A 24,335-nucleotide genomic window follows, 5' to 3' on the forward strand; every position below is an offset into this window, starting at 1 on the left:
GCAAGTTTCCCAGGATTCAAATAATGATCTGATAGTGAGACAGAGAAATTTTTCTTAACTTTCCCAGTTTTCTGCAAAGTACTTTTGTGCTCAGAACTCCATGTTACAGGGCAATTTGAATTCAGTAAAGACATATGTAATTTTATGACCTTATTCTAGACTATAAATTATTTGAACAGTATTCATTTAAAAGCCCTGCCTGTATTCATCACTATAACACAAATTCTAAATATTTTTCTTTGTATCATCTAGTATTATGAAATCAAGACACTCTTAGATGATACCTTAGCATTATACATTTATTTTAAAATGCTCAATTTGCTTTGAAAATGATTTGTGACCAACAAAAATGTGATATTGTAATATGTTTCAAAGTAATAAAACACCCATGGTTGCATTTTAAAGTTTAAGAGAAAAGAAGAATATACTAACCTGAAAAATGTATTAATTTTACTTACTAGATTTAATTTACCAGATTCTAACAAATTTACTCCTATTAATTTCCCAGAAAACTGCTATAAAAAAAACATATCATTTATGTCTGTCAAATATAAAAGGACAAAGAAAAGCACACTTCTGACATATAGTATTTGTTTGTTCAGTTTTGTAATGCCGTAACAGTGACCTTGATTTATATATTTTACTTAAATCATCACAATTTATATTTTCAATTACACAGATTTTATCTACATTAATAAATTTTACTCTCTTTCAGGGTAAATGCCTTCTCTGGAAATAAACATATCTCTTGACATTTTTCTATTATATTTTGTTTCTGAATGCATGCTTGATAGATCAAATGAGCACAGTCCTTGAAATTACACTTGAAAGTGGACCAAATTAAGATTCCAATAGTATTGATTACCCCCTGATGTAATTTAAAATGTGTAAACTGCCACTCAAAATAGAAGTGCAATACCTGACACTTAATCATTTGGCAGTCTTTTAAGCATAGGTGAATTACTGCACTGTTACTTGAACTGAAGTATCTCTTAATATATATGTTACAGATTTTGTATGATGCAAAACTTTACAGCAAGCTATTTGAATGTTTATTAAAAAAATTCTAAAAATGACATGGAAACATGTTTATTGTATAAATAAAAGCACTTAGACATTAAGAGTGTACATGATTTAATAATTTCCATCATCATAAGAAAACTGGGGCATGAGTTAATTAGTACAAACTACCACACCACATTCACATTCATGTTCGTTATAAAATGATTTAATTTTTACCTTAGTAATAGATTCTGTTTACATTATTTTAAAAGCATTAAAAATATGAATTGCATTTTAGCAGAAAAATCCTGGTAATGTATTCTCTATGGCTAATGTTTATATAAGATTTCCTAATGTGTACAGATTAGAAAACCAAGCACTAGAAAAATATGTAATTGTCCTGAAGGCCAAAATGACACCAGTGTTTGAAATAATGTTAATCTGGGAATTTTACAGGAAAGTGATGATTTTGCAAATCTTATTTCTAGATTTATGTTCTCCTCATTAGTATAAGAAAATTTGAAAAGAGGCTAAATAAAATTCTATGGATTAAAAAAAAAGATTATCTAATGTGAAGTGCAAAACAACTGTCTGACAACCAGGTTGGACTGGCGTAGAACATCAGTTTTGCTAAGAGGAAGGGTTCTGAGGTTAAAAAAATTCAGAAAAAACTGAGTCAAATAAAATTGAGATTTTCTGTACCTTATGTTTTATTAAGCTTCCTGAGGAAGATGAGGCTTTCCCAAATACGCTTGGTCCTGGGAACTTCTTCAGACCTTCTATGACCAAAAGTCATAGGAACACCTTTGGTAAAGGATGAGTTAAGATAAGCGTGTAAAAGTTCTAATGCAAAGTGTCATTTGACAAAACTTATATGACTCATGTCATACCATTTTAAAAGTTTTACCTCAACTATGGAGCGTCCAAATAAGGAAAATTATAACTGACCTCAGAATAGTACAATAACTCAACCAACTGTACACAGTGTCGGAGAAGGCGATGGCACCCCACTCCAGCACTCTTGCCTAGAAAATCCCATGGACGGAGGAGCCTGGTGGGCTGCAGTCCATGGGGTCACAAAGAGTTGGACACGACTGAGTGACTTCACTTTCACTTTTACACAGTGGAGAAGGAAATGGCAACCCACTCCAGTGTTCTTGCCTGGAGAATCCCAGGGACAGCAGAGCCTGGTGTGCTGCTGTCTGTGGGGTTGCACAGAGTCAGACACGACTGAAGCGACTTAGCAGCAGCAGCAGTACAAAGTGTATGTTAAGATTCCATGCTGCTGAGTCACGGTATCACCCTAATTCAACATGAATGATACACAGTGTGTTTATATGATCTCTTCCCTACAACACTGTTAATTAGAATTCTGTATCTTTTATGCTTCAGTTAACATGCTCTCACATTATCAAATATATGTTCATGAAAAAAATTAACAGCCAGAGGACAAAATTACATGATTTATTCATTCATACATTTTTATAAATCTAACCAAATGAATTTGACAGCTAATTATATGAAATTATCAATATCAACAAGAGTATACATTACTTCCTTTCTAAGTTTTTTTAAAATGAAAGTTGATTTACAATTCTGTATCTTTATAAAAGTTTTTTTTTAAGATACTACCATTCATCCTCCATTTTTATGAAACTTATATGAAAAACTATATTATTAATTCAATCACAAGCCATATTAAAATTATGTTAATTTGTATTCACCTTTAAGCTAGAAGATATTCAATTAAAGTGTAATAAAAGTATGTGGTTTACTAACTCTTCATTTAGAAAGACTGAGGCGTGTTTGCCAAGGGACTGATTAACTACAGCAACTTATATCAGTAATCTTAAAATGCTAAGAACCTGGTGACTCCACTTTCAATTTTCATAGTAAAAAATGAAATGCTGTCTACCATGCTCAGGACCCACATCACACTTACTGAGAAAGACTTATGGGTTTACTAATGTCAAAATCACAGACTAATGCTGTCAAGAAAGTCAAACATGTAATTTCTAAACATTTAAACAAAGTGGTAGATTACTTGATTTTTTAAAAATTTTATAAACAGCTAATAGCAATATGTATAAACAATGTAGTTTAAAATAACAAACTTAAATATTGAGATTTCATTAAAAATATGTCATTTGCAGAAAACCTAAATTTAAACAAAGATGCCATTTTAGGTTATCTATACAGAGAAAGAAGTTATGTTCATTAAGAATTTTGTTCCACAGAAGACAATAAAACACACTGAAGAAAAACATATACTGCAAAAAAATTTAAAAAGGAAAAACAATGCCTCCTGTAGTTTTATTTCACCATAGATTATTTATGGTCCACCTAATGTGATTCAGGATAAAATTTTAGGAACTACAATTTTCTTCTTCACAGGCAAAGAGTCGCAAGTTTCTATTTTCTGATTATGTGAGCAAATAAAAAAAAACCCTACTATAAAGATTGCACAAAATCTAGGCTTCCCTTTCTGGCTCACCTTCAAATACCAACAACTACAAACAAATTTTTCAAAATATAATTTGTAACCTTCAGGTAAATATAAATTAGTTTTATCTAGGCTTGCATCATTTAGCTTCTTATACAATCTATCTTTTTAAAATATATAATCTTTCTTGTAATTAAGAAACAAAATTAAAGCTAAGAGGTATTTATATCACTTAATTATACACCTATGTTGATTATGCAGATATCTCTAAAGTTATAACTTTACTAAAAGCAATAATATTCCAAATACAAAAACATCTCTCTTATTGCTTTACACTGTGAGCTAAAGTAAAAACTCAAGAGAAGAGATTCAATATATGGAATATGGAAAAGCCTTAGAAGCTTTAATTCTAAGGAGTCCAGTTCATTTCTTCTAAGCAGAGAAACTCACAGTATTTCTTCAGCTTTCAAATTCTAGACATTCAAACTGCCATTGTGCCCTGCAAAAACTAATAACAGGCAAAATCATCGTTTGGTAACAACAACATGGTTTTTGTCTTTAATGTTTTGTCTCTAATTATATTCCACAGAAGCATTTTCTCAAGAGGAGAAATTTTTACTAAGGCTTGTAACTCAAACCAGTATTATACTAGTAGGATCAAGTTGACCTCATAATTTCCACATAACACAAATAAAACAAAACCCTGAAACACTTAAGAACATGTGAAATATAACCGTTCCTGTAGCTTCAATTAAAAAAAAAAAAAGGACTCAGCCTAATAGCAACAATTGAAATGAGAAAGGAATAGTTCCATTACCTATCATAGATGAACATTTCCTATCTCTTTCAGAAGAAAGATCATCACAAGTGAAATACTTCTTTATAAATTTGCCCTTAAACATGATTTGGAACATAAACTGCCAAAATCACTGTCATAAAATTTTAAAGTATTTTTATGTTTAATATCAAGTCAAATTGGTTACTTGTACCACTACTGAATTTTATATTTGAGTTATGCTGAAAAATATAGAAAAAGAATATGGCTTTTAAAATATATTATCTCCACTACTAAAATCAGAGATCATTTACATTTTCTGATCACTATGAACACACATAGAACACAGTATAAACATCAAAAGTGTGATACAGGATACTCACATCGTCATATACGAAACTCACAACCCCTTGTTGCAAGTGGTCTCTTCTCCTAAAGAAATCTTTAAACAAGAAGTTATTTTCTGTGTTACAGTTTAAAATCTACTTTTAAATAACTGGTGCCCCCAGGTATTACAAAAGGAATAATTTTACACTCTAGTAAATCTTGTGATTTTTTTTTTAATGTCCCAGGCCACTGAGATATGAAGAAAATTTTCTAAAACTGAGCTATAACATTTTTTCACTATTTATATTCCTGAAGTTTTAAAGCGTTAGAACTCTGTTAAGATCTAACAGTGAATAAAGAGGGGAAGACACATAATACTATCACTTTGCTGAAGGAAATGAGGGACATCATTTGGGGAAAAAAGTCCCATAATACTGTGCCCATAAATGGTCCATACCTGTCAATGCTCGAAGCTTCACACAGCAAGCAACATAATCATCAAAGAAGATTCGGCCATTCTTGCTGTAACGTTTGACAATGGTAGTTACTGTTTGAGGACTCAACCTATAACCTAGAAAAAGGGATGGCTAGATTAAAACTTCTAAAACTACACATCATAAGAACACCATTAACCAACAATGTATTCATGTAAATAAAGTTATAAAACAAATTAACTTTCAGAATTCATTACATAAAAATATATTTCGGAAACAAAACACATTCCTATTGAAATTGATCAGGAAAGGTTTCATTACTAACAGCAAAAGTGGTACATAAATTTCACAATTCCTGCTCTATAAAAAGTCAAAGCTAGGAAAAAGAAAACAATTATCTTTTTGTGCTTGTAAAATATATTTTCATTTTGAAATAATGTCTAATGTAGTCACAGGTTTTTTAATTCATCGATTTTTAAACCCTGTAATTTTACAGTTCTTCAAAAACATCAAAGCAAAGATTATTAGTGATCTTTGATATCATTCAAACCTGTATTTCCCATTGACTGTATTGTCTTACAGTCAAAGAAAATTTGAGAATCAACATGGTTACTTAGAGGGGGAAGAAATAGGGAAATGTTATTCCATTTTGGCCTATAACCCTTATTCTGTTTCTTCATAGACTTTTCATCTTAACCAGTCTTTTTACTCTTTCTTTGGTTCTTTGCTGTCTAGCCCAGTGGACTCCAAAAGTTTTTGAATGTATACTTTGAGTAAAAAGTTTTGGATCATTCACTCCCATTACATGTATATTATTTAGTCTTAAATTCTATACAAGTATTACTATTTGATGATTTACATTTTAAAATATATAAAAAATAAAATTTAAAAGAATGGAATAAAAGTAATTAGAAATATAAATTATTTCACTTGTTGCCCCCCTAGTGATGGTCCTATATATTTAATGAGGTGTGTATATTTTACTGTGAAGAATGCTGGCCTAGAAATGTTGTCTTTGTATATTACTGGATTAGATGTAGACAAAAGACATTCATCCAGGCAAAGGGAAAAATAATGAAAATAAATGCAACAGAAGGTAATTCTACAAATAGCTATAATGAAACACAATCCAGGAAACTTGCTAAAAGTAACTGAAAGGAAAGGTATAAATTAATAGAAGTCAAACATGCAAGCAAATGTTATTATATAAAAATAAACCCTAAGCTTTAGAGAGTTATGATTCAGGTGGATATGGGACTGATAAAATTCACAAGATTTTCCATAGCATTCTCAGCAAAAAAAAAAAAAAAAATGAATATTTAAAAATATATCTGAAGACCTAAAATTTGAATAATACAGAATGCCTCTTTGTTACTTACATTCAACTGCCTATGTGAATTCTTTGGTGGTTTTCTTTTTTCCAAATGGTTATATTAATTTTCCAACATTGTGCAGAATTAAGAACCAAGTTTAATTCATTAGGAATTAAGACTCTATAATTAAACTATACAAGTTTATATGGACAGGACTATCCCTAAAATGACAATTAAAATGTCTATTTATAAAACAAAATCATGGTTTTGACTTTAAACTGAGATTTGAAATAATATACACTTGTTCAGATTTCTGAAAAGTACAATCTTTCAAAAGTTAGTTTTGTTACAAAAGCATTTTATTTAGAAATGAATGTAAATAAAATCACAAGCATAAATACAATTAAGAAAACTACTTAAAACTATGTTACTATAAGCAAGTTAAATGGACTGTACGTAGTTCACGCAATTCTCCAGGCCAGAACACTGAAGTGGGTAGCCCTTCCCTTCTCCAGGGGAATCTTCCTAACTCATGGATCGAACCCAGATCTCCCACATTGCAGGCGGATTATTTACCAGTTGAGCCACAAGGAAAGTCCAAGAATACTGGAGTGGGTAGCCTATCCCTTCTCCAGGGGATCTTCCTGGTATTGAGCTGGGGTCTCCTGCATTGCAGGCAGATTCTTTACCAACTGAGCTATGAGGGAAGCCCCAAGCAAGTTACACACAATTCATATTATCATTTTTTTAAAGAAAACACACTGAGAACTTTAGCTTATCAGAGATATGATAAAAATAAAGTTACAGTCTTTTGAGATACTCTAAAATGTAGATTTCTCATTTTGAGGTTTGTGTGTGTGTGTGTGTGTGTCTACTGTGTGTTCTATACTACATAAAGAAGATGAAAAACTAGACTATGTATGGAGACCTGTTACTGAGATAAGCTTTTGCCATCAAATTAGAGATCTTACCAAGTTACAAAAGTATACAATATAAATGATGAGTATGAACAATTAGAATAAATTTAAGTATATTCAACATGAAATTAAAAGACGCTTACTCCTTGGAAGGAAAGTTATGACCAACCTAGATAGCATATTGAAAAGCAGAGACATTACTTTGCCAACAAACGTCCGTCTAGTCAAGGCTATGGTTTTTCCTGTGGTCATGTATGGATGTGAAACTTGGACTGTGAAGAAGGCTGAGCACCGAAGAATTGATGCTTTTGAACTGTGGTGTTGGAGAAGACTCTTGAGAGTCCCTTGGACTGCAAGGAGATCCAACCAGTCCATTCTGAAGGAGATCAGCCCTGGGATTTCTTTGGAAGGAATGATGCTGAAGCTGAAACTCCAGTACTTTGGCCACCTCATGCAAAGAGTTGACTCATTGGAAAAGACTCTGATGCTGGGAGGGATTGGGGGCAGGAGGAGAAGGGGACAACAGAGGATGAGATGGCTGGATGGCATCACCGACTTGATGGACATGAGTCTGAGTGAACTCCAGGAGTTGGTGATGGACAGGGAGGCCTGGCGTGCTGCAATTCATGGGGTCGCAAAGAGTCAGACACGACTGAGTGAGTGAACTGAACATAGGAAATTCAGAAACTGTTTTATCAACCAGAAGGCATGAAAGATTATCCTTTGAAAAGCTCACAAATAAAATGGTTTTGTTAAAGATATTTAATCAGAATGTATCTATAACCTTGAAATTAAACCGGACAATAGCTGCTGAAATAATATACGCTTTTATTACTTAGCAAGTTTAAACAATTAAGATTCATCTGATCAAAGAACAAAGATGACCTGGATTTATTTAAAGAATTTTAATATGCTTACCCATAGCAGCAATGGCTTGATTCAGTTCATGATGCTCTACTGAGCCACTTCCGTCTTTATCAACAGTTATGAAGTTTTGCTTCCAGGAGTTAAGAGCTGCCCAAAGTTCTTTGAATTCATTAAATCCCATTTTTCCTGAGTAATCTCTCTGATAGTTTTATTAACGAAAATAAATTCTGATACCAAAGAGAATTTAACCTGAACTCAAAATTCCAAATAAGTGATTAAAAAATTTTAAGCTCACTTCTGCAAGAGTTAGCCAATTTTGCATATAAATAGATTTGTGTAAAAATGGAAAAGAATGGAATTCAAATAGGATGTTACAAAGTATTTTTAAACACTCTAGTTTACTATGATCATTTATACCTAAAAACTGCCTTAAGGGTAATTTTGCTATATTCTAGTATTTTTTGTTTTTACTCAAGGATACATCCAACATGGCAATCATAATTCTGCAGGTTTCCAAACTGAAGGCTGTAAAACATATTTATTATCTGAATTAAATTCTGCCCTATTTATGTAAAATTACAACAATTTCTGTTTTTATGCTTGGGGCTAGTGCACTGGGACGACCCAGAGGGATGGTATGGGGAGGGAGGAGGGAGGAGGGTTCAGGATGGGGAACACATGTATACCTGTGGTGGATTCATTTTGATATTTGGCAAAACTAATACAATTATGTAAAGTTTAAAAATAAAATAAAATTAAAAAAAAATAAAAATAAATAAAAAACAAACAAACAAACAAAAAAAAATAAAACAAAACATTTACCAACTGACTGCCAAAACTATCCATCACTCAATGAACAAACTCTGACTGTTAGGCATGCATAGTGAAAGAAAAAAAAAAATTACTACCTTCATATATCTACTAAAGGGATTTGAGTAATTAAATAAGCAATTATAAAATACTGAAAACTAAACAAGGGGAAAAAAGGGCTTTAGTCTTCCTAACACAAATGCTAAGTTGGCTTAAGTAGTTCTCACGTACTGAGATCACAAAACTTGAAAGTGTTAGAGATTTGGTTAAAGCTTAGGGCATATGGGAATGAGAGGCATGTAATGACTTCAGATGAGGACCAGATCATGAGTTTTGAACGCCACCCTAAAGGTTTAGACCAATGGAGGTTACTAGAGGATTGGAGAAGGAAATGGCAATCCACTCCAGTATTCTTGCCTAGGGAATCCCATGGACAGAGGAGCCTGGTGGGCTACAGTACATGGGGTCGCAGAGAATTGGACATGACTTAGTAACTAATCAACAACAAAGGATTTTAAGGAACATAGTGGCAATTCTAAAATTTCCATTTCAAAAACAGTAGTTGACAAAGAAAGACTACATAGAGAGTAAAGTACGATGAATCTGGATGTAGGTAAATCATTTGGAAGTTTACTGCACTCAACCAAGTAAGAAAGGGATAAGCTTCAGAACTGAAAGGAACTGCTTTTTCTTGGGGGAGGGGGAAAGAAAGGAAGAAGAAATATAGATGATAAGATAGTTGGCTATCTTAAATCAGAAATGTTAACACTTCCATATTTAAAGAACTATAAATGAGGACTTACTAGGCAAAATTTGGATCACAATAACTGGAAAATTTTGAAAGAGATGGGAATACCAGGCCACCTGACCTGCCTCTTGAGAAATCTGTATGCATGCCAGGAAGCAACAGATAGAACTGGACATGGAACAACAGACTGGTTCCACATAGGAAAAGGAGTACGTCAAGGCTGTATATTGTCACCCTGCTTATTTAACTTATATGCAGAGTACATCATGAGAAACGCTGGACTGGAAGAAACACGAGCTGGAATCAAGATTGCCATCAAGAAATCAAGAAATATCAATAACCTCAGATATGCAGATGACACCACCCTTACAGCAGAAAGTGAAGAGGAACTAAAAAGAATCAAGAATCAAGAAATATCAATAACCTCAGATATGCAGATGACACCACCCTTATGGCAGATAGTGAAGAGGAACTAAAAAGCCTCTTGATGAAAGTGAAAGTGGAGAGTGAAAAAGTTGGCTTGAAGCTCAACATTCAGAAAACGAAGATCATGGCATCTGGTCCCATCACTTCATGGAAAATAGATGGGGAAACAGTGGACACAGTGTCAGACTTTATTTTTGGGGGCTCCAAAATCACTGCAGATGGTGACTGCAGCCATGAAATTAAAAGACGCTTACTCCTTGGAAGGAAAGTTATGACCAACCTAGATAGCATATTGAAAAGCAGAGACATTACTTTGCCAACAAACGTCCGTCTAGTCAAGGCTATGGTTTTTCCTGTGGTCATGTATGGATGTGAAACTTGGACTGTGAAGAAGGCTGAGCACTGAAGAATTGATGCTTTTGAACTGTGGTGTTGGAGAAGACTCTTGAGAGTCCCTTGGACTGCAAGGAGATCCAACCAGTCCATTCTGAAGGAGATCAGCCCTGGGATTTCTTTGGAAGGAATGATGCTGAAGCTGAAACTCCAGTACTTTGGCCACCTCATGTGAAGAGTTGACTCATTGGAAAAGACTCTGATGCTGGGAGGGATTGGGGGCAGGAGGAGAAGGGGATGACAGAAGATGAGATGGCTGGATGGCATCACTGACTCAATGGATGTGAGTCTGAGTGAACTCTGGGAGTTGGTGATGGACAGGGAGGCCTGGTGTGCTGCGATTCATGGGGTCGCAAAGAGTCGGACATGACTGAGCGACTGAACTAAACTGAACTGAGGCAAAATTTAATTTTTTCTAATCCTTATCATTACATTCCATTAGCATACTGATTTATCTCAAGACTTATTATACATAGTCCTGATGAAGGAGATATTATGTCAGTACAGTTCAGTGAAGTTTACAAAGTTCTTACTAGTAGCTCCTTAAGATAAACAAATGAATAAGCAAAAATGCTTAAAATTATTTATGCTATTTGATAAAATATTTTGAAATTTTTATAAAGAAAAAAACTATTTCAGCTAAATTTTATACCCATTAAAGAAAATTATAAAATAATCCACACATTAAAAAAAAAAAAACTTTCTTTAATGTTTCACATGGTATCAATTGTAGAATAGATGGTTACGGTATTTTCAGACTGGTAATTCAATTGACACTGAATAAGCAGTTACTATGAACCAGTAGTGTATGTTTTGTGATTTAACATAAACATGCCTAACCTATAATAGTCTCAGTTTTACAAATAAAGCAACTGTGGCCCAGAAAGATAAAGTTTCCCAAGTTCACAGAGCTAACAGGTGGAAGAGAGAGGATTGGAGACCAATGCTCTTTCATACAAAAACTTCTCAGGCAGGGACAGGGAGAAATCTCTGGAATGGCATTCCATCATTTTGTCCAGTAAATTAGATCTATTTTGCCTTAAAGTTAACATAGCACACATTCTTTAAGTGGAAGAATTTGAATAGATGATAATAAATGACAAAAATTCAGCCATCCAATAACCAGCTCTTCAATCAGTTTCAAAATAGAACCAAATGTAAAAGTAAATAACCTTGACAAAGAATAGAAGAGAAGTTTTAGGAGAGTTGACAGATTTTCACTCTCTCCCCACACCACATTAGAATGGACAGAATTAAACTGAATTTTTACAACTTGTAATCCTTTTAGAGAATAAGAGAGGAAACCAAGGAACAAAACTGTGCAAGTTGAAAAGTAGGTGGACATAAGTTGCCAAACTCCATCTGAGAAAGTAGCTTCCTGATCCTGCAATAAGAAAAGCTGAGAAGCAGCCTCATTATCCTGGAGGAGACCCCAAACTTTTGCAAATTGGCAGTACTTCTGAAAATGGATGTGAATGTAGAGACAAAAACAGAAGGACTGGTTGAATGCCTATTTAAGGCGCCTTTGAAGCCCAAATCTTCTTGCTTCAGCTGCATGGATGGCTGCCTGTCTACTCCCAAGCCAGCAGACATCTGGGATTTTATTTTCCGGAGGGTTCTATGCACTGCAGGAAATCAGGAACTGTTGAAGACAGGACTGTCTATTAAAACAAGGAAATAAAGTGACAATTTTACAAAAGACTGAAACCCTCCTGAGTCCTCCCTCCTTGGCTCCAGAGAGCAGATCAACTGGACAACCAGCCCCGAAAGAAATCCCTAAAGATCCTGACGCCCAGTGTTGCAGAACAAACTGCCCAGCTGAACCACCAGGCTCTGAAGTCTGGAGTCAACACCCAGCCCAACTCTCAGGGCTTCTAACCAGTATTTTAGTTAAATATGAGCAACCAAGCCTCATCAGACATCTGAGAAAGGCAGCTAACATGAAAGACAGTCAAATGAACAAACCGGGGAAAAAACATCGAAGAAGCAGGTTATGTAGGAGGAAAAAAACCTGGAAAAAAAATTAAAAATCAGAGAGATAAGGAAAGACGTCACATTCATGAAAAAAAGAACAACTGCCTTTGGATTTTAAAAACATGATAGGAGAAATGAGAGCCTCAATAGGACTGCAGGAGAACATATACTAAAATTGGAACAATACAGAGACAGTTAGCACGGCCTTTACACAAGGATGACACTCAAGTTCCTGAAGTGTTAAAAAAAAAAGAAAAGAAAAGTTGAGGTTGTTGTGTACGCTCTGTAGCCCACCAGGTTCCTCTGTTCATGGGATTTTCCAGGCAAGAATACTAGAGCGGGTTGTCATTTCCTTCTCCACTCCTGGATCTTCCTGACCCAGGGATCAAACCTGTGTCTCCTGCATTGCTGGCAGATTCTTTATCGCTAAGTCACCCAGGATTTCCCCAAAAGTAGAAGAAACCAAGAGGCAGGAGAGAAAAAGAAAAATGACCCAATCCAAATGGCAGGCACTCCACAAAGATAAAATGGAGAAAAGGTCACTGAAGAAAACTGCTCAGAATGAAAGCAAATGAGTCTCGATTGGAAACTCCCTCTGTATCCCCCACACACCAAGGAATAGCACTGTGACATTTCAGACCAAGGGCAGAGAGAAGCCCTCACAAGCCTCTACACACTAAAAACAACTAATACAATTATGTAAAGTTTAAAAATAAAATAAAATTAAAAAAAAAAAAAAGAAAAGGCGCAGCCGCGTCGGGGCCCGCGGTGCCCGCCCACCCCCGGGAGGCTCGCCCGGGCTGCGGTGAAGAGGACGCTCCGTAGACTCGGCGCCGGAAATTTAAAAAAAAAAAAAACAGAAAAACAAATGACATACAGGCAGAAAACAAAAAGATCAAACAATAATGGAAGCTGGAAACAATGGAGCTTAAAACTCTTAAGTCAAAATGTTTTGTAATCTGGAGTTCTATACCTGGCTAGTCACTTGATTCTGAGGACACAATGAAAGCATTTTCACAGAAAGTCTCAAAAGATTTGTTTCCCATGTACTTTTATTAGGAAGCTAATTAACAATGCATTTTATCAAATTTAAGATGAGAACAAGCGATGGAATGAAGGGGAGATGCAACTCAAGAGAGAGAGGAAAGGGCTCCAGATGAGTGCATTATGACAGCTATGCACAGAAAACGAGGCACAACAGAAAGCTCCAGGATGGGGATTAATTTCAGAAAAAGCAGTTATATAAAAAGGAAAATTAATCATATATTATTCTAAGACTCAGGAAGAGCATTTAGACAGTAACAATAAAGCAAATGCTGATTACTGACCTAATGAAAATTACTTAACAGCTATAGGGGATGGAGGGGAAGGGAAGGGCTCCTGTGCACAGGGCAGGGACACGCCTGAAACGGTTACAGCCTCATTGTCCACAGCAGGACACAATCACTGATCATCATCAAAACTGAAAATCAGCAGCAATAAAAGCATGCTATTTGAGATATGGAGGCACATTTCAAAAGAATTAGCTGAAAGAAGTTGAAAGAGATTTTTCCTAAGAGTGGTTAACGTCGTGGAGGGGGAATGCACACCGAATAGTATTTACTTAACAAGATTTGTAGCATTATTCGACTCTGCATTATGTGTGTGAATGTATGTGATAAAAAAGTTTTAAAAAATATTTCAAGTATGGAAACTAAAAAGTTAGAAAGTGAATTTCCTAGTGCAATTTCAACAGAAGGAAAAAAAAAAGATCTCACGAGAATAAGTTCCACTAATTCCAGACTGTGTTAAACACTTCTGAAGTTCTTCAGCATCCACTTCACCATCCTGTTAAAAAATAATTATAATCTGATTAATAAAAGAAGTTATATAAAAGCATACTAAAGTGCTAACTAGCTGTTCAAGGCCAATGAATAAATATGCAGTCTTCAAAATATTACTCTATTATCAACTATAAAATTATAGAGATAATTACTGATGACAAAGACACATTAGAGAACATCACACAACATGAATACTTTTTCACAATCAAATTTTATTCTATTAAATTATGCAGGCATTTCACATATAATTTATATTCTCTACTTCTGAAAAACAGCATAATCACTCTGTCCTATAATAATGCAATGTAAAATCTTGTGAGAATCATTATACTTCTACTATAAAAAGTTAGAAAAATGCCTAAAATGTGTTCAGAGAAGTCTCAAAATTTTTCTTTCATGCTTCTTTTGAGGGGAGCTTATTTCTAAAGGATACTGAATCTTTAACTGGGAAGAGAAAATATCATTTTCCTTCACATCTTTACTCTCAGCTCGAGAGTCCCCCTACATTTTGGTGCTACTCTTCTGAGTTTTGCCCAAATATTCTTTGCCATTCTTATGGGAAAAAAATCTTTTATCACAAATAAAAAATCACAATCAAAGTGAAACAAGTTGAATACTTTCATTATGTTTCAGTACTGGATCCTCTTTTCTAAAAAATTAAAGAGTATTAATAATTTACTTGGAAGCATCTCATACATGGTCATGAATTCAAAACAAAAGCTCTGGGAAAGGATTAAGGAAGCAAATTTAAAGCATGTAATTTATAAGAATCCAAAAAACAAACAAACAAAACTTTTACAAACTAATGCTAAGAAGTATTATAAACACGTCTACGGAGCATTATAAACACTTCTAAGGAGTATTATAAATATTATCAGGCAAGTGAGAGACTAACTTCTAAATTTGAAAAAGTTTAAAAAAACTCAGTAGTTACATTAAATTATATTTAATGCAATATTTAAAAAAAAACAAAATTAATGCAAAAACATCTGTGAAAAAACATCCAGTTTTTAAATAAAGGCTCTGAACCTGTGTTTGCACCATTCACCTCATTTGTCTCTCTTGATATTGACCCTGTTTAGGTCTATCAAGCCTGTTAGATTTACCTGATGGTCTTAAATTTTTAAGATATTTAAGTATATACCAGTTTATTTATTGCATTTTAATCTGCTTATTTTGGGGAAATAAACCCAAGTATTTGGTAGAACAAAAATTTAATGGAAGTGTCAAATAGTACAATCATAGCAGATCATTGTTGACAACTGTTACAATGAAATAGTTTGTAAGTCAAATAAAGGTCTCTAAATATACATGTCTGTTTCTTATATTTTAAGTTGTAGTTTTATAAAATGAGTTTGTTATATAGTCAGCTATAGATTACATACTTTTTCCCAGTATTATACTACTTAAGAGCTCCTTGCAGATAAGAGTGGTATAAGGTAACAGGATTGCATTTAGCTGCAAATAATAGAAAATATTATCAAAGGGGCTTAAAGAAATAAATGCTTATTGGGGCTAAGCAGATCTAGACTCTGTGGCGACTTAACGAGGCCATCAATCTCTTTTCATATTTCCAAATCCCTCATCCACAGGCCTTTATCTCAAGCTTCTGGCCTCCAGATCACAAGATGGCTACAGCACCTCCATACTTCAAGTCTCCTTTCCAGGCAAGTAGTCGCCTTTCCAGAAGGAGGAAAAAGGACTAACACTAGTTTCCGTTAAGCTTTCCTCATTTGGAAAAGGAAAGCATCCTAAAGAAATTGCACCTACATCTCAATGGCCAGTATTATGGCACATGGCTACCTTTACACAAAGGTGTCTGAGACAGGATTAGGGTTTTCCAGCCTCTAATACACATGAAAAAGGAAAAGGACGTTTTGAATCAAATTTGGCTAGCCAAAACAAAGTGTTTGCAACACATAATAATTCTGTGTATATATATTTCTAGAAAGACATATGGGATCTAGTGAACTTTAAATGAATGAACAATGAATGGAAAATGTTATCAAACTTCTCTGAAATTCTAACCACTCAATAAATCTTGACTACTGTAAAAGGAAAGAGACATGGTCTGTGTCTAAGACTCAAGAGTGAATCTCTGTCTCTGCTCATTATTTGATATTTGCACCTTCATTCCACCCCATTTCCTTTACCTTTCCCTGATCTGCTTTACCATCAAGGCTCTCCCAGAAACATCCACAATGTACAAGTCTCTGTGATACTCTGCCCCAGCTTCCTCAAGAAGATTTACATATATATCACTTCTTCCCAGATGGTATCTGGCTCAGTCTCCATGCATCACCCTGGTTTCTCCTAACATGTTAGACACCAAACTAACAGACTTTTTAGTAAGATAATTATGACCACCCTAATTTCTGATCTCAGGAAAAAAACTAGATAAGCTTAAAATACAAATTTCATATACATTTTAAATGATACAGTAAATAAAAGAGCTTGACATTTGTTTTATATTGCAATAATTTTTTTAAAACTGATATTTGTGCTGTATATTTAGCATTTTACCTGGCCAGCAATAGCAAGGAAGCATTTCCACATGGGGTCTCCTGTTGAAATACTGCCTGGATAAGCTGGGTGTCCAGGGTATCCTGGCTGTCCCAATGGATTGCCAAAATTTCCAAACTAAACAAGTGAAAAGGGAGGAGGTTATTCATATAAATATTACCCGTTACACACTAAATTTGGTTTAAAAGAACATATTTATGATAAGTCCGTTGAAAAGTAAAAATTGAGTTACTGAAACTTCCCAAATCATCACAAAAGCTGTTAGCTACAAACTGTTAGTTGCCCTGCGTTACTTAATTCATCTCATTAACAAATATTATCCAATGTTCTTTAAAGTCTTAAAAAAGAAGTCTCTAGCCTCTAAGAATGAGGCGTACTTTAAAAAAGTGTTGATCATCATCACAGAAGCAAAAAGTTAAAAAATATAAGAAAATTTCACCTATAGTAAAATGAAAAAGTAGTAAACCTAAAGATACATACATAGAAGAATACATAGTAAATACAATGAAACTGTGTCCATGACCAAATCATGGGAAAGTGCATAGGGCTTAAACATCCTGAAACAGCCACCAAAAATCATGTATTGTTTTAAAAAGCAAGACACCAATGAAGAGAATAACAGGTGGTAATTCAAACCATGGTCCTCTTCAAAATAAGAACAACAACAATACCAACAATAATACTAGCTAATATTTATTGAGAGCTTGTTATATCTTAAGTACTGTTCTAACTACTTTCTCACTACCATGTGAGTTCCCAACAAGTCGGTGAGGTATGAAAGTACTATGTCCTCTTTCAGTTGAGGACATAAAACTTCAAGCAGTTTCCTGGATTAGTTAAAGTTAAATGGCCAGTACCAGGTAAACCGTGATTCAAGTATAGGTAGTCTGACCTCAGAGACTACATACTGTTTGTTTCTTGCTTTGGCTCTGGTAATTGTTTTCTTTTTACTCTGGAACTTTGTATGCATTCTTTTATATCTTTGAGAGGCATTTTGCGTGCTTGTTGCTCTGTCATGTGTGACTCACTGCAACCCCATGGACTGTAGCCTGCCAGGCTCATCTGTCCATGGAATTTTCCCAGCAAGAATACTAGAGTGGGTTACCATTTCCTCCTTCAGGGGATCTTCCTGACCCAGGGATTGAACTCACATCTCCTGCATTGCAGGTGAATTCTTTACCACTGAGTCACCGGGAAAGTCCAGAGAGGCATTTTTTTCAGTGTTTTTAATGAGTCTGGAGAATGAAGAAATATCTTGACTATCTTTGAAGAATGAGCAGAGATTGATGGAAGGCAAAAAGAGAAAGAATTCTAAGTACTGGTTGCGGGGGGGTGGGGCAAAAAGGAGCCTTTTGTAGCAGTTTGAAAATCTGCAGCTTGGGATACAGTAAAGGCAAAAAGGAATGACCTATGGGAACACCAGGAGATGTGCTCAGGGATGCAACCAAAAACTAGATTAGAAAGCAATAAAGTACAAGAAAGAAAACAAAAAATGTTAAAATAATATAATGAATTTTTTAAAAAAGTGACTGTTTAAGAATTACTTCTTTGGGACTCCCCTGCTGCTGCTAAGTCACTTCAGTTGTGTCCAACTCTGTGTGACCCTATAGACGGCAGCCTGTCTGTGCTTAAGAATCTACCTGTTAAAGCAGGGGACATGGGTTCAATCCCTGGTCTGGGAAGACCTGACATGCCACAGGGCTATTAAGACCAAGCTAAAACTACTGAGCCGAAGCTCCTGAGCCCATGCTCACAGCAAGAGAAGCCACTACAATGAGAAGCCCACATAGTGCAACTAGAGAGAAGCCCCTGGTTGCTGCAACTAGAGAAAGCCCGCAGGCGGTAATGAAGATCCAGCACAGTCAAATAAATAAATAAAATCTTTTAAAATAAATAAATAAAAATAAAAGTTACTTCTTTGAAAAGATGGACAGGCCAGTTTCCAGGAAAAAAAAAAAGAGAATATAACCACAAAGAGAATTTAAAAAATATATATATTTATACATATATATATGCTGCTGCTGCTAAGTCGCTTCAGTCGTGTCCGACTCTGTGTGACCCCATAGACGGCAGCCCATCAGGCTCCCTCATCCCTGAGATTCTCCAGGCAAGAACACTGGAGTGGGTTGCCATTTCCTTCTCCAATGCATGAAAGTGAAAAGTCAAAGTGAAGTCGCTCAGTCGTCTCTGACTCTTCGCGACCCCATGGACTGCAGCCTACCAGGCTCCTCCATCCATGGGATTTTCCAGGCAAGAGTACTGGAGTGGGGTGCCATCGCCTTCTCCGATATATATATATATATATATATATATATAGATAGATAGATAAACAAATGCTTATGAAAACCTTTTTACCAACACATTTGAAAAGGTAAATAAAATGGACCTTCTAAAAAGAATTTAAATTCTATAAATTACAAAAATATACTGAAGGAAAAAAATCCTATTTCTAATAAGGATAACTATGATATAAAGACCAACCTTAAATTTAAAAACTGCATAAAATATTATTTTTTGAGTTACCTCACTGATTGGGGGAAAGTTTCAGGCCAGTACTGGGGGACAAGTCTTGATCCAGAGGTAAAAGGATTAGCAAAATTCCCAAAGCAACTTTTGCCCTGAGGCAATAACAAACACCTAGACTTTTGGTTCTAAGGCCTCCAAGGACTTGGAGAGCAATCAGGGCCTGGGGCATATCCAAGAATTTAAGGCTTACTGGAGACCCTCACCTCCTTAAGGTTCACAGAAGGAAGAAAAACTGAAAAAAAATTTTTTTCTGAGGGGCCAAACCAAGTATAAGCATTTTGCTGTTGTTTAGTCGCTAAGTTGTGTCCGACTTTTGAGACCCCATAAATGGTAGCCAGCCAGACTTCCCTATCCTTGGGATGTCCCCACAAGAATACTGGAGTGGGTTGCCATTTCCTGCTCCAGGGGATCTTTCCATACCAGGGATTGAACCTATGTCTCCTGCACTGGCAAGTGGATTCTTTACCACTGAGCCTTAGTGAACCTAGACCCTTTACTGTAGCATCTTAAATAAAGTTTTACATCACTCTTTGGTAAGTATCCTTTGCTATCTAAATAGTATAATGATCTGATACTTGCTCCTACCTTTTTTTTTTTTTAAGAGAGATGAAAAGGCTTTTCTGGAACATTTATTTATAAATGATTGAAAGTAAAAGTCCCTCAGTCATATCCAACTCTTTGCGACCCCATGGACTACATAGTCCATGGAATTCTCCAAGCCAGAATACTACATTGGGTAGCTTTTCCCTTCTCCAGGGGATCTTCCCAACCCAAGGATAGAACCCAAGTCTCCTGCATTAACAGGCAGATTCTTTACCAGCTGAGCCACCAGGGAAGCCCAAGAATACTGGAATAGGTAGCCTAGCCCTTCTCCAGAGGATCTTCCCGACCCAGGAATCAAACCGGGGTTGCCTGCATTGCAGGCGGATTCTTTACCAACTGAGCTATCAGAGAAGCCCTTAGAAAGTTTACCCCTTTTCTTTTACTCTTGGAACTTATTCTTCATTCTATTTCTTCCATGAATAGCTCATGTGTACAAGTTTTCTATGCTTAACATATATCCTTATGCCTGAAAATTCTGACCACACTGTAATACTACCTCAAAAATACGTATAAATTTTGTTGTATATGCTGTTACCATGTCGATACTACAACTCCCAACTCCCAAAGGTGATGCAGGATAAACAATTAGGTAAGTATAATCTTCTCCCCCACAACCCAGCCCCCCAAAGTTTAGAAAAGACTGCCCTTGGTAGAGTAATAAACACTAGAAGGCATTTAGCATATCTTAATTTACTCATAAGCAACATAAAGAACTGAAAAGAAATGGTCAAAAAAATTCAGGGAAAGGATGTCTAGCAAAACTGAGGAAGCGGGGCGGGGGAGGAGGGCTGAAGGATGGTGGACCAGAAAAGATACTGGGAACAAGAAGGATGTTTTGTTCCTCTATCTTAAGAAAGAAATTTCTAAAAACACTCCATACCCATGGTTCCACAAGGATTCGCCTAAGGGGCCATCAGGCACCAGAACACCTGCGGCTTTCCGCTTGGCCCCCGCCCCGGCTTCCTACACTGCGCAAAGTCCTGGCGCCGCCGAGTACCAGAAGCAGAAGTAAGCAAGGACCGACAGAGGGTGAACCCGGCACATGGCCACCGCCCGCAGGGGCCTCACATCCCGCGGGGGTGGAGGCCGCGCCGAACCGGCCAGGACTCACCCCTCCTCCGTATCCCGGGTAGGCCATAACAATCTTGCGAGCGTCAGCCGTAGGGTCGGCGAACGCCCGGCTGAGAGAGAAGCAGAGCTCTAGGTGCAGGTGCAGGCGCAGGTGAGGCTGAGAGGCGCACTTGCAGCGCCTTTCAAGTCCTAGAGACCAACCTTTTCTGAGTCCAAACCCAACCTACTCGGTTCGGATTGGCTGAGACCTGCCCTTCGCAGCCTATCCGGCCTAGGCCCGCCCCTTCCCCAAGTCTAGTCCCACCCATCTCGTCTCTGATTGGCTTCACGCGCCCAGCCTTTTCCTACTCCGCCCCTATTGACTAGCTTAGGTCTCGCGCTCTAGCCTTCCGAAACTGCAAAGATACCTTTGCTGCAGTTAACTTCCACGCTGTTTGGAAAGGCTCTCAAGGCTGGTTTCTTTTCACCTTAGAAATCCCAGACCAGCCCGCCCATGGCTTCTTTTTACGTATTCGTCCACTTTTTAAAAGATGGACTACGAAATATATATCTGTGAATTTCAGAACTTGCAGTTACTTACATCTCTTTTTCCGTAGCACCAAAATTATGAAACTGACTTCTACTCCAAAGGTAGTGCGTCTAAGCTAAAACGCTCTTGACACCAGATTTTACAAAAAGGTTATTATAGCTTGTTTGGTAGATAAATGGTGACAAGAGTTGCCAGATTTAGCAAATAAAAATACAGGATGTTCAGTTAAATTTTATTTTAAAATAAACAATGAATTAAAAAAATATGAGTATGTCCCAAACGTTGAATGAGACATACACTTGTACTAAAAAATGATTTGCTGTTTATTCGCTGATAATTTACAAGGCATTCTATATATTATCTAGTAACCCAATAGATGACTCAACATTTGGGCAAACTCTTAACTCTTGAGTTGTGCCTCCTCATAATATCCATTGAAAGGAGCAGCTTGTTTTTTAATCACTCAGTGAAAAGTTAAATGCTTAATTACTTTGATTTATTAAGTAATAGTCATTGAACAGTACTGCTTTTCTCTGGAGCTCAAGTGGATTTTGCAGCTCCAGCTTGAAAAAAGGAAATGCACATGGGAAGGACAGCTGTAAATTTAGTTTAGAAACAAACAAAAAGACCATGATGATATTATTTTGAGTTACCTCTGAAGAATAAGACAACTGCTAAAATGTTTCTTAAAAATATGGACGAAAAAATAAATAAATAAAGATGTGGAAGAAAGTGTTACCTATTGGCAGGGGAAATTAACCTTGCAAAGCTGAGTAACTACAGAGGAGGAACTTGTTCAGCTATCCTACAGAGGAGGAACTTGTTCAACATTGTAAAACCTAATTTTCCCAGAAAGAGACAGAAAGGAAGATTGCTAAGGTACAAAGCACCCTTGAGAAAGTGTGCCTTGGTTCCGCTAACGCGATAAGAAATACTTTGGCCAATGAGGTTAAATTGGCATAAATAGATAAAGGGGGATGGTAAAAATTTTTTGATAAGAGAAAAGAACATTTGACTCATTAAAGCATCAAGTGATAAAACATTACAAAGCGAAACAAATTGAAACCAATTGATATCATTTCAAGGGGGCTGCAAAGAGCTCTGGTATCATAGTCCTTTATGGCTCAGGGCAGAGAAGAATTCAGCCACAGCAAAGAGGTAAATAAGAAGTGGTTTATTAGAATAGGACACCTGTGAGACTTACAAGAGGGTGAGTGAGAAATGTCGTGCCCCAGGAATTTCATGGGCTACAGTTTCATAATCAAAGGAAGAGTGGCGAGGGGGAAAAGACCTTCTTTGTCTTTCTTGAGTAGATGTCGTGCTTCCATCATTAGTTCCTCTTCCAGGTTGAACAGGGTCGTTTTCTTGTCCCTGTGTGATCAAACTAGGTCCACAAATTGTTTTTTATGTATGCAGAGAGCATGTCCTAGGGATCACAAATTTACTGAGCTCACAGGGCAGGATGTGCCTCTCATACCACCATTGCTTTATTGTTTGGGGGAGTATCCCATCCCATCCTGTTGCATGGTTTTGTTGTTAAGCAAGCCTGCTTGGTTTTGTGGTTAAGCAACCCTCTTAATTTACAGGGTTCTCTTGTATTTTTCTATTTACAGTCCCCTAGTGTGATTCACTATTTAAACACTGACTTTGTCCATTCTGTCCCTATCAAAATCATTGCAAAGTTTTATTCTAGTTGATTAACTACATATTCAAAGAAATGCTCAGAAAGGACCAAGTGTTTTACATTTACAATGTTAGTCTAAATCTCTGGTCAGAATTTTTGTGCATCTTCTTTTCATTGTACTAGCCTTATCAATGCATTGCATTTGTGTCAACACTCCATGGGCCCCTTGCATTTCTTCGTATATAATTTCAAGATGTGCTAAGTTGCTTCAGTCATGTCTGACTATAGCCCTCCAGGCTCCTCTGTCCATGGGATTCTCCAGGCAAGAATACTGGAGTGGGTTGCCATGCCCTTCTCCAGGGGATCTTCCCGACCCACATTTCTTATGTCTCCTGCGTTGGCAGGTTAACTCTTTACCACTATTGCCACCTAGGAAACCCATAATTTCAAGATAGAGATACTATTTTCTTCAAGGGTTGAGAGAAGCTTGACTGCAGGATAGCAAAGTGAAACTCTCCTTCCAGGGAAAAGTTTGCTTGTGTGTGCTCGCAGGATTTTCCTAAACTTAGAGTTCCTCCATGGTGATTCAAACCCATTGCTTCTTTATTACCCATCTAGCAGCTTCATTTCACTCAGTGGAACTTGGGAACAAAAGGAATTCATGAGAATTCCTCCAGGCTGAGGAATCCACAGCCTATTGTGCTATGAGTAACAGAGTCCTTTGTCTCTGACAGAGAAACCTCTTGTTCTTCTGTCAACTTCTGTGAATTTGTGGCAGGCTACTTCTTAGCTGGTAAATAGGAAAAGATATCAGACCCTTTGAAGTTCTAGGTAGTGTGTTTCTTTCTTAGAGAAAGAACTAGCCAGGGAAACTCGTACTGAAGGGTAGCAGAATATCCCACCCCAAAATACGCCACTTTGGCATAAGGATTATTTGGAAGGCAATCGAGAAGAAGCAGATACAAGAAAAGTTCTCTATTCTCCATTTGTCTAAAAGCAGGACCAAAGTGACACTCCTCCACTCTCTACCGGAAAGGACAGAGATGAGTACTCTGAGACAAATGTGGACCCTTGCCATAACGAAGGCAGGGACTTAAATCTATATAACAAATCTTATGCTTGTTTATCCTTCTTTTCCTGGTAACTACCCCACAGGTGGTTTACTCATACCTTCCTTTTCTCTTTATCTGAAGATGGCATTTAAGCC

General features: G+C 36.4%; 1 protein-coding gene and 1 non-coding gene across 2 annotated transcripts; one reads left to right on the forward strand and one right to left on the reverse strand.

Annotated features, from left to right (window-relative positions):
• Nucleotides 1–1,117: 1,117 nt before the first annotated feature.
• On the reverse strand, nucleotides 1,118–21,306 carry GCA (grancalcin). Its single transcript, XM_015475558.3, has 8 exons — nucleotides 21,016–21,306; nucleotides 16,776–16,892; nucleotides 14,187–14,256; nucleotides 8,560–8,603; nucleotides 8,130–8,277; nucleotides 5,005–5,118; nucleotides 4,604–4,662; nucleotides 1,118–3,953 (listed from the first exon to the last, which is right to left on the reverse strand). Exons 1-8 carry the CDS (start codon nucleotides 21,040–21,042, stop codon nucleotides 3,927–3,929), a joined length of 606 nt encoding a protein of 201 aa, XP_015331044.1. The 5' UTR covers nucleotides 21,043–21,306; the 3' UTR covers nucleotides 1,118–3,926.
• LOC112443621 (U6 spliceosomal RNA) lies at nucleotides 12,579–12,681 on the forward strand. The gene has a single exon (XR_003032026.1). It is a non-coding gene; the product is annotated as a U6 spliceosomal RNA (small nuclear RNA).
• Nucleotides 21,307–24,335: the final 3,029 nt, after the last annotated feature.

This window comes from Bos taurus, chromosome 2 (assembly GCF_002263795.3).
Source record: "Bos taurus isolate L1 Dominette 01449 registration number 42190680 breed Hereford chromosome 2, ARS-UCD2.0, whole genome shotgun sequence".
NCBI classification, from domain to species: domain Eukaryota; kingdom Metazoa; phylum Chordata; class Mammalia; order Artiodactyla; family Bovidae; genus Bos; species Bos taurus.

What these genes read in the sequence shown, in the direction of transcription:
- GCA (XM_015475558.3), bottom strand. Translation starts at nt 21,042, where the DNA reads ATGGCCTACCCGGGATACGGAGGAGGG. An exon ending in ACCCGGGATACGGAGGAGGG is followed by an intron (nt 16,893 to 21,015) that starts GTGAGTCCTGGC and finishes TCACTTGTTTAG; the next exon opens with TTTGGAAATTTTGGCAATCC. An exon ending in TTATGATTGCCATGTTGGAT is followed by an intron (nt 8,278 to 8,559) that starts GTATCCTTGAGT and finishes TAAAACTATCAG; the next exon opens with AGAGATTACTCAGGAAAAAT.